The 12769-nt window shown below is 40.3% G+C and overlaps 1 protein-coding gene across 1 annotated transcript in view; it reads right to left on the bottom strand.

The window, feature by feature from the left end:
* LOC117297477 (nipped-B-like protein A) overlaps positions 1–12769 on the bottom strand; it is a 46510-nt gene that overhangs the window by 24814 nt on the left and 8927 nt on the right. Inside the window, exons 9-21 of the mRNA XM_033780536.1 lie at positions 11983–12249; positions 11152–11217; positions 10361–10453; positions 9616–9731; positions 8849–8935; positions 8009–8237; positions 7065–7219; positions 6464–6544; positions 5273–5373; positions 3502–3670; positions 2280–2362; positions 1135–1264; positions 308–451 (exon numbers count right to left, since the gene is read on the bottom strand). Coding sequence (XP_033636427.1) covers positions 308–451; positions 1135–1264; positions 2280–2362; positions 3502–3670; positions 5273–5373; positions 6464–6544; positions 7065–7219; positions 8009–8237; positions 8849–8935; positions 9616–9731; positions 10361–10453; positions 11152–11217; positions 11983–12249 — 1721 coding nt within the window. The remainder of the gene's footprint in view (positions 1–307; positions 452–1134; positions 1265–2279; positions 2363–3501; positions 3671–5272; positions 5374–6463; positions 6545–7064; positions 7220–8008; positions 8238–8848; positions 8936–9615; positions 9732–10360; positions 10454–11151; positions 11218–11982; positions 12250–12769) is intronic.

Raw genomic sequence — 12769 nt, 5'->3', positions numbered from 1 at the left:
TTTATGTAGCTTGATCTCTTAGACAGTTGATATAGTATAGACCAATCCAGGCGCGCAAGTGCTGGGTGCCGCCATGCGCTGCGTGCCACTGCTGGGGTGTCTTTGTGCACAAAGACATGATGGAATTGAATGTCTACTTCGACAATCTATGAAATTTCCTTGATATGGCTGCTTGATATAACAACGAACTACCTTCTTGATAAATAAACAACCTACTCCGCAGTAAAGAAAGACAGTTCTCTAAGAACAAACTCTACCTGGCACGTCGATACACACAAACCAAATATATAAAGAGACACTCTCCTACCTGATTGACGATAGTGTCCAGAGTTTCTTGGTCCATGTTGCTAGAGACTGCGTGCTTCCTTAACCTACTGGCAATCTGTCCAAGGTAGTCTAAAGACGACACACGCATCGTCATGTCATTGGAGCGATTGTTAAATTGATGCATCTGTAGTACAAGATAAGATACAAGAAATTGTAATACCGTCTTTTGTTTGCGTCAGTGCAAAAAGGTAAGTTAGGCCGTGTCCGAAACGACGACTTCAGCTACAGCTACGTCTAGATCAGCGCGTCTGTCAGTGTTGAAGAATAGGCAGACGCGCGCGATCTAGCCGTAGCTGTAGCCGAAGTCGCTGTTTCGGACACGGCCTTAGTTCATGTCCCACCCCAGTCAATTTGTCTTTGTTCAAACCAAAACTACTTTAAATTTACCATCAGTTTCTCTCGTGGTTCATTACTCGATAAGAAACATGGACTAGTGAAAAAGCTGACAGACTAGTGAAATGAAAATTTTAAATAGTGCTGCTTGTCGGTCACTAAAAAAGTTACAGGCAAACCTTAAGAAAGCCTGCACATTGTATTTTCAACGAACTTGTTGCAACCACTCTTTAACGGCCCAGCTCATACCTCCTGCGAATAAGAATGCGATACCAATTCTGACGTCACAAATTCGCTACAATAATTCACATCAGTTGAAATGTGCTCAACTCCTGCAAAACATATGCTGCGAAAACAGCCCTGTGACATCAAAATTCGTATCGAATTCCTATTCGCAGTATGAACTGGGCTTAAGACAGAGGTGTGAATATCGATCAAATGTTTCCACACGTACAGACTGGACGTTTAACTTACCAGTAATCTTCCAAGTAAACTCAAGAGCAGCTCGGCTGCGGGCCATTCCGGTTTATTGACAGAAGACAGCAGATCTTGGACGAAATTCTCAAAGAGAGGTCGATAGTCCTCCTCGTCTCGACTTACGCACCTGTTTCAAATAAAATGAGAATCAGAAGAGATTCCTCCAGAACATGTTCTCTTGAAGACAATGGACACTATTGGTAATTGTCAAAGACCAGTCTTCTCACTTGGTGTATCTAAACACATGCATAAAATAACAAACCTGAAAATATGAGCCCAATTGGTCGTCGAAGTTGCAAGATAACAATGAACGAAAAAAACACCCCTGTGACACGAAGTTGTGTGCTTTCAGATGCTTGATTTCCAGACCTCAAATTCTAAATCTGAGGTCTGAAAATCAAATTCGTGGGAAAATGTTTTCTTACTTGAAAACTACGTTACTTTAGAGGGAGCTGTTTCTCACAATGTTTTATACTACCAGCCTCTCCCCATTGCTTGTTACCAAGCAAGTTGTTGAGCTAATATTGATTTTGAGTAATTGCCAATAGTGTCCAGTAAATTTAACGGAACATACAGAATTGGTTTTTGCTAACAAAACAGTTGCTGGCAGGGTTAAACATCAAATTCAAATTCTGGTGCTAAGTCACCCGAGTGTGGGTTCGAATCCCGGTCGTGACGGCTTGTGTCCTTGAGCAAGATACTTTACTATAATTGCTTCTCTTCGCCCAGATTAACAAATGGGTAGCTGCCAGGGTAGAGGTTGATAATGTGTATGAAAAAGCCATGGAGGGCCACGGCAGCTCAGGCTGTATAATCCCCAAGGAGCTGAGAAAGATTAAAGGGATGTTTATTGGCCCTATGACCAGGGCACTAATGTAAAACGCACTGATACGGTTATTGTGAAATGCACTTCATAAGAATTTGTTATCATAATTATTATATAATCCACCCTATACATAAATTGACAAACCTGTAGAAGTTTGAGAAATTTAATGGCTGGTAACCCGTTTCTGTAAAGGAATATTTGTCTGTGCTAAGGAAGTTTTTTGTGCTTACAGGCTTTATGAACATGGGCCCAGAGCCTCTCCATCCACCAGTGGCAAGACTTTGTATATAAATTCCATAAAACTAATAATACTTACTTCTTCAGGAAAACTGATAAGAAGTTTTGCCCCGTTCTTACAGCTGTCTCGTAAGTATTCACGATCATGACATCTTTATCGGCCTGTCAATCAGAGAAAAAGTTCATGGTACAACATTAAAAAACAAAAATAACAATCTTCCTTTAGTTCAGCAAAAAGCAAACTGTCATTACAAACATTAACCTCTCCCTACTAAAGGCAGTGGACACTATTGGTAATTACTCAAATTAATTAATAGCATAAAACCTTACTTGGTAACGAGTAATGGGGAGATGTTGGTAGTATAAAACATTGTAAGAAATGGCTCCCTCTGAAGTAACGTAGTTTTCGAAAAAGTAATTTTCCACAAATTTGATTTCGAGACCTCAGATTAAGAATTTGAGGTCTCGATATCAAGCATCTGAAAGCATACAACTAAGGGTGTTTTTTCAGTCATTATTATCTCACAACTTCGACGACCAATTGAGCTCAAATTTTCACAGGTTTGTTATTTTATGTTGAGATACACAAAGTGAGACTTGATAATAACTAATAGTGTACAGTGTCTTTAAACACCAACAAACCCAAATAGGGAAACAAGACAAGCAAGTAAGGACTTGCCAACATTAGAAAGTCAGAAAACAGAAAAAAAGGCTAAATTTTATGGCTCTGCTTTACGTAAGTAAAGAATTGGCGCTTACGACAAGTGTTTTTCAAAGATAGCAAGGAACTTGTACTCCATGTCACTGGGAATCCTTTGCTTACAAAGCTAGTGCATAAATTTGTCAATAATGGTGATCATAAGCGCATCATCAGAATGTTGGGTGCTTTTGGTTATAGCACATAATATACATCAACATTCATTAATTTTGTCTTAACCAGGGTAGCCCATCAGTTAATAAAGGACTGTTCTACTTGGGATCACATGAAAACCCCCCAAATAATTACAGAGTAAAACAGGCCTAAATCTCATCTTGAAAAAAGAAAACAAGCCTGAAAAGGGCATAAAAATTAACAAAACCATTTTAAAAAAAAACAAAGGGGAAAAGGGGAAAAGATAAAATATCATTGAGTATAGAATATTTTGTTCCAAAAATTGGCACCACAACAACGCCATAGTGTTTGTCAACAATGAAGTTTTTGACGACAGTTTATAAATTGCAGTCTTCCCTGGACTACTACTGGTCAAGATTTTAATACTGTCCAAAGATTTTAACATAAATAAATAAATAAAATCACTTACATCTCGTGACTTTTTGGTATCTTCATCGTCGAAATCGTACTCATACTCTGAATCGGATCCGCTCTGATTGTTCTCAACGTCTTCTTTAGGTTGATGTAACACCACGACGCATTGAATCAATTGCAATACCAGAGCTGTCACCATCTGGATATTGGTGTCCTGGTTCAGCCTGGTGGGTACACAAAAAGGACATTAAAGCAATGGCACAACATCGGTAAACAGTATTGTCCAAAGGCCCACACTTCGCGTATCACAACTTATACATAAAATAACAAACCTGTGAAAATTTAGGCTCAATCGGTCATCGGAGTTGGGAGAAAATAACGGAAAAACCCACCCTTGTTTCCCCATGTTTCACCGTGTCATGACATGTGTTTAGAATAAATCCGTTATTCTCGATATCGAGAATTGATAATTGTTTTAATGTTTTCTCAAAAGGTAAAGCATTTCATGGAATAATATTTCAAGGGAAGTCTTTCACCATTACCTTCTGTAAACCCTGTAAGTTATTTGTAAATCTGTGAACTTTTAATTTTTGTTCTGTTCAGAAAGTGTCCAATGGCTTTAAAGGCACTGGACACTATTATACAAATACTGACTGCTTTTACTCTTGCTATGGTATACAAATATTGACTGCTTCGAGTGCTATGGTTAAAACTATGACTCCCTCGGTGATCCTCGGAGCGTTCCATTTTCCCTCGGCGAAAACTATGACTCCTGCGGTGATCCCCAGAGCATTCTATTTTCCCCGAGGCGAAGCCAAGGGAAAATGGAACGCTCCGAGGATCACCGAGGGAGTCATAGTTTTAACCATTGCACGAGTAAAAGCAGTCAATATTTGTTTTATAACACCCCAAACATTTCTAAATACTGTACTATTAAGTTACAGACCTGATTGCTACAATCCAAGGACGACGCGAATACATATTGCGAAAACTTTTACTGTGATGTGGTGTCATGTAATCCAAAATGGTTACAGACTATTAATTTATCATCCTCATACACGCAATGGACGTCTGGGTACAGCACGCCGTGTGATAGTCTTCGGACTAGCACACGGCAAACCGATGCACTATCACACGGCAAACCGTCACACGGCAAACCGATGCACTATCACACGGCCGTCGTCTAGTAAAACTAAGACATATCATGTGACGCGCTCTAAACCAATGAAAAGGCAGAATATTGGTAAGGGGTGTTATAATTAAAACTATGACTCCCTGATCCCATGAGCGTTCTATTTACCCGAGGCAAAATATTGGTTTTATAACACCCCAAACATTTCTAAATACTGTACTATTAAGTTACAATAAATCAAACCAACTTCAACACTTTTGAACATGTTTTACTGTGCTGCATGTAGTGTCATGTAATCCGAAATGGTTACAGAATATTTATCATCCTCGTACACGTAGCGTTTGTACGCTCATTCTAGATACACAGATGCACAACTGATTGGGTTCGAGGAGGTTAAAAAAAGACGTCTAGGTACTGCACCCGTGTGATAGTCGTCGGAACAATCTTCCTCTGCCTGTTGTCACTGCCCCGCCCTCCCAGTTCAAATCCACTCTTAAACTATTCTAGTTGCTTCATCGGTCAAACGCGTGCGTAATCTTGGCGTGATATCCCATCATGGGACTTTGCCGAGTAGAGAAGTAGAAGTAGGTCAAATGATCAACCCATCTGGAAATAGTGTTTTGTGTTGTTGTTCTTATTTGTGATGGCTGTATTATTACCAATAGCAGAGTTGTAGGAAAACAGTCCCACTCACCTGAAATTTCTGAGGTTCTTCTTACTTGATGGCAACCTTGCAAGCGACGCAAAGATGTCTTCCAAGATCAGTTGCCTGTGCTTCTCATACTTGGAAAACACCTATACACAGATGAACAAAAGAAAATCAGGTGTTTTTTAATTTTGTGTTTCCCAAGCCTCTGTTGGGAGGCTCTGTTTAAAGATCAATTGGAATCTAATAACTGAATATCAAATTACTCAGCACTGGTCAAACAAAAGTGATTTAAAGGAACACGTTGCCTTGGATCAGTCAAGTTGGTCTATAAAAAGCGTTTCTAACCGTTTGTTATAAAATGCATATGGTTAGAAAGATGTTTTAAAAGTAGAATACAATGATCCACACAAATTTGCCCTGAAATTGCGTGGTTTTCCTTTTACTTTGCGAACCCACACGGTCGGCCATTTATGGAAGTCAAAAATTCCCATAAATGGCTGACCGTGTTAGTAGACGAGGTAAAAGGAAAACCATGCAATTTCGAGGCATGTTTGTGTGGATCATTGTATTGTACTTTTACAACATCTTTCTACCCATATGCATTTTCTAACTAACGGTTACCAACTCGACCGATCCAAGGCAACGTGTTGCTTTAAGTAGAATTTGACACTTTGCTGTAAAAACAGTTCACAGAAATAGAAAAGTACGAATGTCGAGCTCAGTCCCCACTCTGTGTCTCACTGTGGACCAAAGTTTGGAAGCTGCGTGTTTATCGCAAACATAATTTACCATACACTTGTACAGAGAGGGCATAGTCAATTTGTCCAAACCCACGACCTATTTCCAAAATGAATCCAAAGATACTTTAAAAAAAAAAAAAAAAAATTATGCAAGTTCGCCCAAAACAAGGCTAAAAGCCACTCTAGGTAGCGGGCTACAAGGAAGAAAACATAGAAATGCAGAAACTCAGTGGAGCTGAAGGTAGGAATTGATATTCCTCTAAAAGATGGCAGATCATAGGATGAAGGAAAACATGCACCAGGCAAGGAGTTCCAAACAATGCAGTACGAGGGAAAAAGCTACTGGAGTAGCTCTTTGTTCTACATCTCGGCACAGCCACAGTATAAGGATGAGAACAAGCAGAAAGCCTGGTCTCGCGCTCAACTACCCCGACAGGAGGAACAAGGTTGGATAGACTGGTGGAACATTTACCATGGAAATATCTGTGAAACTTACCGTTGATATGAGTTTCATAGCACTGAGCTGAAGCTCGCTGATATTCTCCACAAAGAAGGGTGCTGTTCCAATGGATGACACCTTAAAGGCAAAGATGAAAATAACACAACATATCTTCACTAGTGTAACAAATCCAATGAACTCTTATCCTTGTGCTGAAATACTGAAGAAGATTTACTCAGAACTGTATGGCTTTACAAAGATGTGTATCAGACGAGGAGTAGCAGGAAAGGATGTAAGAATGCTGGATCTGGGTAAAGTGCGATGCACTTGGCTAACTAGGAAGGTCTGTCAATAGGTGCAGAACAGAGAAAAATGACCGAGTATGGGGGAAATAGGATGTTTATATTGGTCAGTGTGACATGGTCAATGAGGGCAGCCAGAGGTCATTAAAAGAAAAACCCACATTTTTCTAGACAGCCAGTCTGGGCAGGCATCCCAGCAATTGAGATTGGCTGATGGAATAAAAAGCACTACAAAATATAAGCTTACACTAGTCCATTCTATTCTTTCTAAATCTGGTTCCCTGCTTACTGAGTTAGATTTATTTTCAATAAAAATTTGACCCACATTGTCGCCGACAACATAATTTTCTACTTACCATCAAGACCGTTGAATCGGTCAAGATCTGGATGTCTAACAACTCGGCCAAGTTGGAGACTAAGACACACAGTTTGTTGTACAGGGCAAGAATGGACTTTTCGCTGGAGCCATGGGCACGCGCTCGCTTCATCTTCATGTTGGTGTACACAGCATCTAAAGAAAATAATCGGTAATTCACAGAAATTGTAAAAATTCAGCCGGCAATCGCTGCCAATTTATCACAATTAATGATGGATAACTTAAAGACACTGGACACTATTGGGAATTGCCAAAGACCAGTTTTCTCACTTGGTGTATCTGAACATATGCATAAAATAAAAAACCTGTGAAAATTGAACTCAACTGGTCGTCGAAGTTGCGAGATATTAATAAAAGAAAAAACACCCATGTCACACGATGTTTGATTTTGGGACCTCAAAATCTAAGTTTACCAATAGTAATTACTAATAGTGTCCACTGCCTTTAAACATGAATATTTTGGTTGTACCTTTAAACCAATGTGTCATAAGCACTGTATACTTGGTGCTTTCCGAGCTCCCAAACTTGCTACGCAAACATCTTGCTTAACAAGAACTGATTACAAGCCAAAATGTCATAAGATTTACACTGTTGCAACTGGTGCCCTGCTCAATTTTTCGCTAAGCTAGGAAATTTGCTATCCATTATTTTCTAATTAACAGCTATATGAATTTGGGCCCCATGTGAATTGGGTCCATACAGACCCCCCCCCCCCTTAAAAACACAATCTAGAGTGAAGCCCGGTTCATACTTCCCTCGTATGCCAATGCAATACTTAAAGTCACAAATTCCTAACGTACAATTCCCAACAGTTCAATTGTGTTCAACCCCCCGCGAAACATTCAGGGCGAAAACAGGGCTGTGACGTCAAAATTTGCTTTGCATTTGCCTTCGCAGAAAATATGAAACGCGCTTGAAACTTACTTTTATCACCGCTGACTCGATACACCGGGTCAAACTCAGGATAGATTGAATTCTGCAGCTGGAACTTGGCTAGATTTGTGATGCGATCGATGACGTCCTCGATAAACACCTCCTTGGGCATGGCCTCCGAGGTCATGATGTACAGGGCCGTCAGGGCAGAGTCCATGGAGTGGGTGATCCTCTCCATGGCTAGCTCACGCCATAGTCGCTCCCCACGGGCACCCTCGTCCTGGAGGGTGGATAGAGTGGAATTAGTATAACAGTGCAGCTGATAACGCAGAGTGCATTCGATTAGCGTCCCGGGTCGACCCCAGTGTAATAATAATAATAATTAATTGTGGCTTCTTATATAGCTCACATGTCGTCAATTAGTGACACTCCTGCCGCTGTAACATACAGTATTTCCTGCAAGATGTGAGACTTTATTTGAATTATGAGACCTAAATCTGATAGCACCATGTAATGTTTTACTAGGTAATGTGGCGCAATTTGTAGTGCTTTTTGCTCTACTGCCCAGGCTTCAGACTGATGATACCCAAGCCTACATCCCTATGGACTGTAAAAGGGGTAACCCTGTTTCAGCCCTAGGAGAAGGAGGCAATGGCATCTGGTAAAAAATAATTGTAGCCCACACCTTGAAGTGGCCTTCAGGCCTTGTGTGTCTGGCGAAGTGCATCCTTTTTTTTTTTTTTCTTTTTTCTTTTTAATGGAAACTTTTTTCAAGCGCAGGGCAACAGGGCTTCCTTGAATTCCGGACCTGCCTTTATACCATAGGTCCTTTTGGTTAGTAAGCCGTTTCCAACAGCTAATTCTATGGTCTTGTTTATAATATTGACTTACATGATTCACATTGGGTTTCACTTTTGTGCCATCTCGAATGTTTCTCTCCAGGATGTTCAATAATCGCACAAGTCTTTCATGTGGAATCTAAAATCAAAGTAAACATTGAAAGGAATTAGTTCAATTAATTAATACGATACCAAAACATTTTGATATAATAATAATTTGGGGGGCTAATCATCCTTACTCGCAGCTAGAGCTGAATTGCGAAGGACGCGGCTACGTGTTCGAGAAGCAGGCATTCAAGGGCGCCTTCAGCTGCCAGCCACATCAACCCATTATGACCACGGAGCACAGCCAAGATCGAAAGTGTTTGATTTTTCCCAAGGGAGGAAAACTGGATAGTCTGGAAAACCCTTGTGGCACAGCAGAGAACCAACGCACAACTCAACTCACATATGGCCCTGGCCGGGAATTGAACCGAGGTCACCTTGGTGAAAGGCGAGCGCTTTACGCACAAGCCAACTGTGCCACCCAATACACAATATATAAATATTTGAAGGCTAAGTCCAATAATTAAACTTTTCTTGCATAAATCATAAACAGGCCTGTGAGTGGACCCTTAACAAAAGAACTAAAACACTACATCATGTATGAATGATCGTGTAACGTCAAGTGAGCGTGCGTCACGCATTTTCGCTGTTCGAACTAGGGCACCCCATTAATCCAGTAACTAGGCTTATCTCACAATATTGTAGTTGTACATTTTTGTTGCCAAGCACATGGTCCCAGGATAAACTCAATCTAATAATGGACATTCTACCCACCTGGTTCATAAGCGTCATCGATTTGAGTTTGGCAGACTCAGAGAGGAGATCGTTCAGAAGAGGTTTGCTGATGAGCAAGTCTGGACTACACTCGTCTGTTTCCTCTTCATCATCAGCTGGAAATTAAAAAGTACAGAAAGGTGAACTTACAAATCCTAATAAACAAGCACAACTAATTATAACACAGAATTTGTAAGGCACACTTTCCTGTATACTATTCCCAACCCCAGGGCTTTCCAGGCCAAACATAATCGTGGCATGTCACGGCCTAGCGGTTAAGAGCACCGGATTCAAGCTCTGGTGTTTCATCAGCAGAGTGTTGGAGTAGAGTTCCGGTCATGTCCGTAAGCAAGACACTTAATCACTATTGCTTCATAAAGTTGAGGAGGTCGTGCTTTCTGCTCTACTAGCCAGGCTTCTGATGGATGATACCAAAGCCTACATCCGTGTGGACTGTAAAGGGGGTAACCCTGTTTAAGCCCAAGGAGAAGGTAGCAATGGCCCCTTGAAAAATATTTCATTTGTAGCCCACACCTTGAAGTGGCCTTCAGGTCTTGTGTGTCTGGCGACTTGCATAAAAAAAATTGTATCGTCCAAAATGAAAAATATTCTGAGGAACTCACTTCAATTCAGCATGCTTTGGCAAATTTTTGAAGGATGACCTGTGTCCCTCACCCCCCCCCCCCCAAGTTTTGAAAATCTTTGGAGAACCCTACAGCCTTTGTAACATTATTAACTTTGTCACCTTGCTCAACTGTCAGATCCATTTCCTCCGATCCCTCAAACACAGCTTCCATTGCTGCATGGAATCTCTTGAACGTTGCAGACTCTGTTAACTCTGTTGATGTGGTGACAAGGAAAAGTTAATATATGATCACAAAACTATCAAGTATGGTTATTCTATCCAATTCATAACACGTTTATTTAACAATGCAGAAATCACAGTGAATAAAATAAGTAATACAAAATGTTATAGTCAATTTGATAGTACATGTACATGTACATTTTAAATTTGTGTAAATGAGCTTGAAGTCAGCTGGTCTTAAAGAATTTGGGTACTTTTTCAAAATGTCCACAGATTTACATTAAACTTACAGGGTTTTAAGATATTGATAGTGGAAAGCTTCCCTTCAAACATTACTAACTGAGGTTTTGTAGTTTTTGATGAGTAAAACAAGTCACAAATTAATTTTCATAATCATAGCATAACTGGTTAATAAGTTTTAACATGCTAAAACCGAGACGAAAACTAGTGGTAATACTCATTTCTCAAAAACTACCGCACATCAGTAAGTAAAATTTCAAGGGAAGCTTTCTACTATCATAATCTTCAAACTGTGTAAGTTTAATGTAAATCTGTGGACACTGTGTTTTGTGTACAAAGACCCTTTAAACAGCTCCAGCTATGTCTTTATCAGCGGTTTAATAAACACCTGCACGTGCCATACTCTCAACCAATAGGAATAGCAGTAATGTCCGGGGTATTTATGAATGAATTTTCAGATAGTAGGAGGGTATAACAAGGGAAATCCTTACCGTCATCATCCATTTGCGTGACTCTCTTGGTAGGAGTTTTGTCACGCTTCAACTTCTTCTTGGGTGCTGAAATATAAACAAAAAAAATGAACCTTTAATTTTAGGGTAACACCAAACTTCACATTCTTTATCCCCGATGCAAACTTCAAATCTATTAAATCGTTGCGGAACCCGCTGCTAAAATAAAGGATTCAAACCGCCACTCTGGGAAATCTGGATGGTCTAGTTGGTAAAAGACTGCTCTATATTTACAAAGGTCACGAGTATTTTGTTCCAGAAACTCTGGTAAGTACCTAGTATACAGTGCGACCACACATCGTGCAAGAGTAAACCAAAATTAATATTCTTTACCCCGATGCAAATTTCTCACTTCTTTTGTGCAAACTTTTATTAATCACTATTGTCTGCTTAAAGGCAGTGAACACTCAATAATTGTTGGCATAAAAACTTACTTGGTAATGAGTAATGAAGAATAATGGAGAGCTGTTGATAGTATAAAACATTGCGAGAATCGGCTCCCTCTAAAGAAACGTAGTTTTTGAGAAAGAAGTATTTTTCCACAAATATAAATTTCGAGACCTCACAATTAATTTTTGAAGTCCCGAAATCAAGCATCATAAAGGACACAACTTCGTGTGACAAGAGTGTTTTTTTCTTTCATTACTATCTCGCAACTACGACGACCAATTGAGCTCAAATTTTCACAGGTTTGTTAATTTATGCCTATAATGTTGAGATACACCAAGTGAGAAGACTGGTCTTTGACAATCACCAATATTGTCCAGTTGCTTTAAACAGGTCTATGAAATTGAGCCCTGTAAGATGACCTACCTCCTTCCTCATCTTCTTCCTTGTCGTCATTCCCCCTCTCAATGAAGATCTGGGTGGGAGGTCCTTGAGACACCGGTGACGGAAGAGCATCTTGCCTCGAGGCCGGAGGAGGAGCTGGTTCCCACTCCTCATCACTTTCCGTGCTCTTCCTTAACCGCTTCTTGCCGCGGCCGAGAGGTTTACTCATCATGGCGGCCTGGTCCTCTGTTATTGAGATCTTTGTGAGGAGAAGCCTGGGTTGGCCGATTGCACTTTTTGAAGTTGAGTCTGTGATGTAAGAGAGTTTAAAGGTTGAATTTTTTAAAATGCAAGCCTAATACTTTACAGAGGCAACAAAGGTGATTGCCTCAATGCTCGCTGGTCAGTGCCTTTGTGACCTGGAATTGCTCCAGTAGAAATTTACAATTTCCTCTTTCGGTGCCCTTAACCAAGGAGAAAATGCCTTTGGGCCTTTTCCCCTGTAAAAACGAAGCATACAGGCTTGAAATGGGAATAGTTTATTGGAAGATGAAAAAAATAACTTTCGTTTCGAACAAGTGGATGTCCCAGAGAGATAGTTAAATACTGCATGAGTTACATGTAAGCAGCATTGACTGTGGTCAGTATAATGGATGGTACACCAGTCCATGATAAGTGCACTGGGTCCTTTTACATGCGTTACACAACAGTTTCTGTCCTAGCTTTACATCCCATCTGAAGGACGAAGCATGGTTAAGTGTCTTGCTTAAGGACACAAGTGCAACAAGTGGGACTCGAACCTACACTCTGATGAACAGAAACACCAGAG

Source organism: Asterias rubens, chromosome 12 (genome assembly GCF_902459465.1).
Source record: "Asterias rubens chromosome 12, eAstRub1.3, whole genome shotgun sequence".
In the NCBI taxonomy this organism is placed as follows: domain Eukaryota; kingdom Metazoa; phylum Echinodermata; class Asteroidea; order Forcipulatida; family Asteriidae; genus Asterias; species Asterias rubens.
This window is presented reverse-complemented; position numbering and strand designations above follow the sequence as displayed.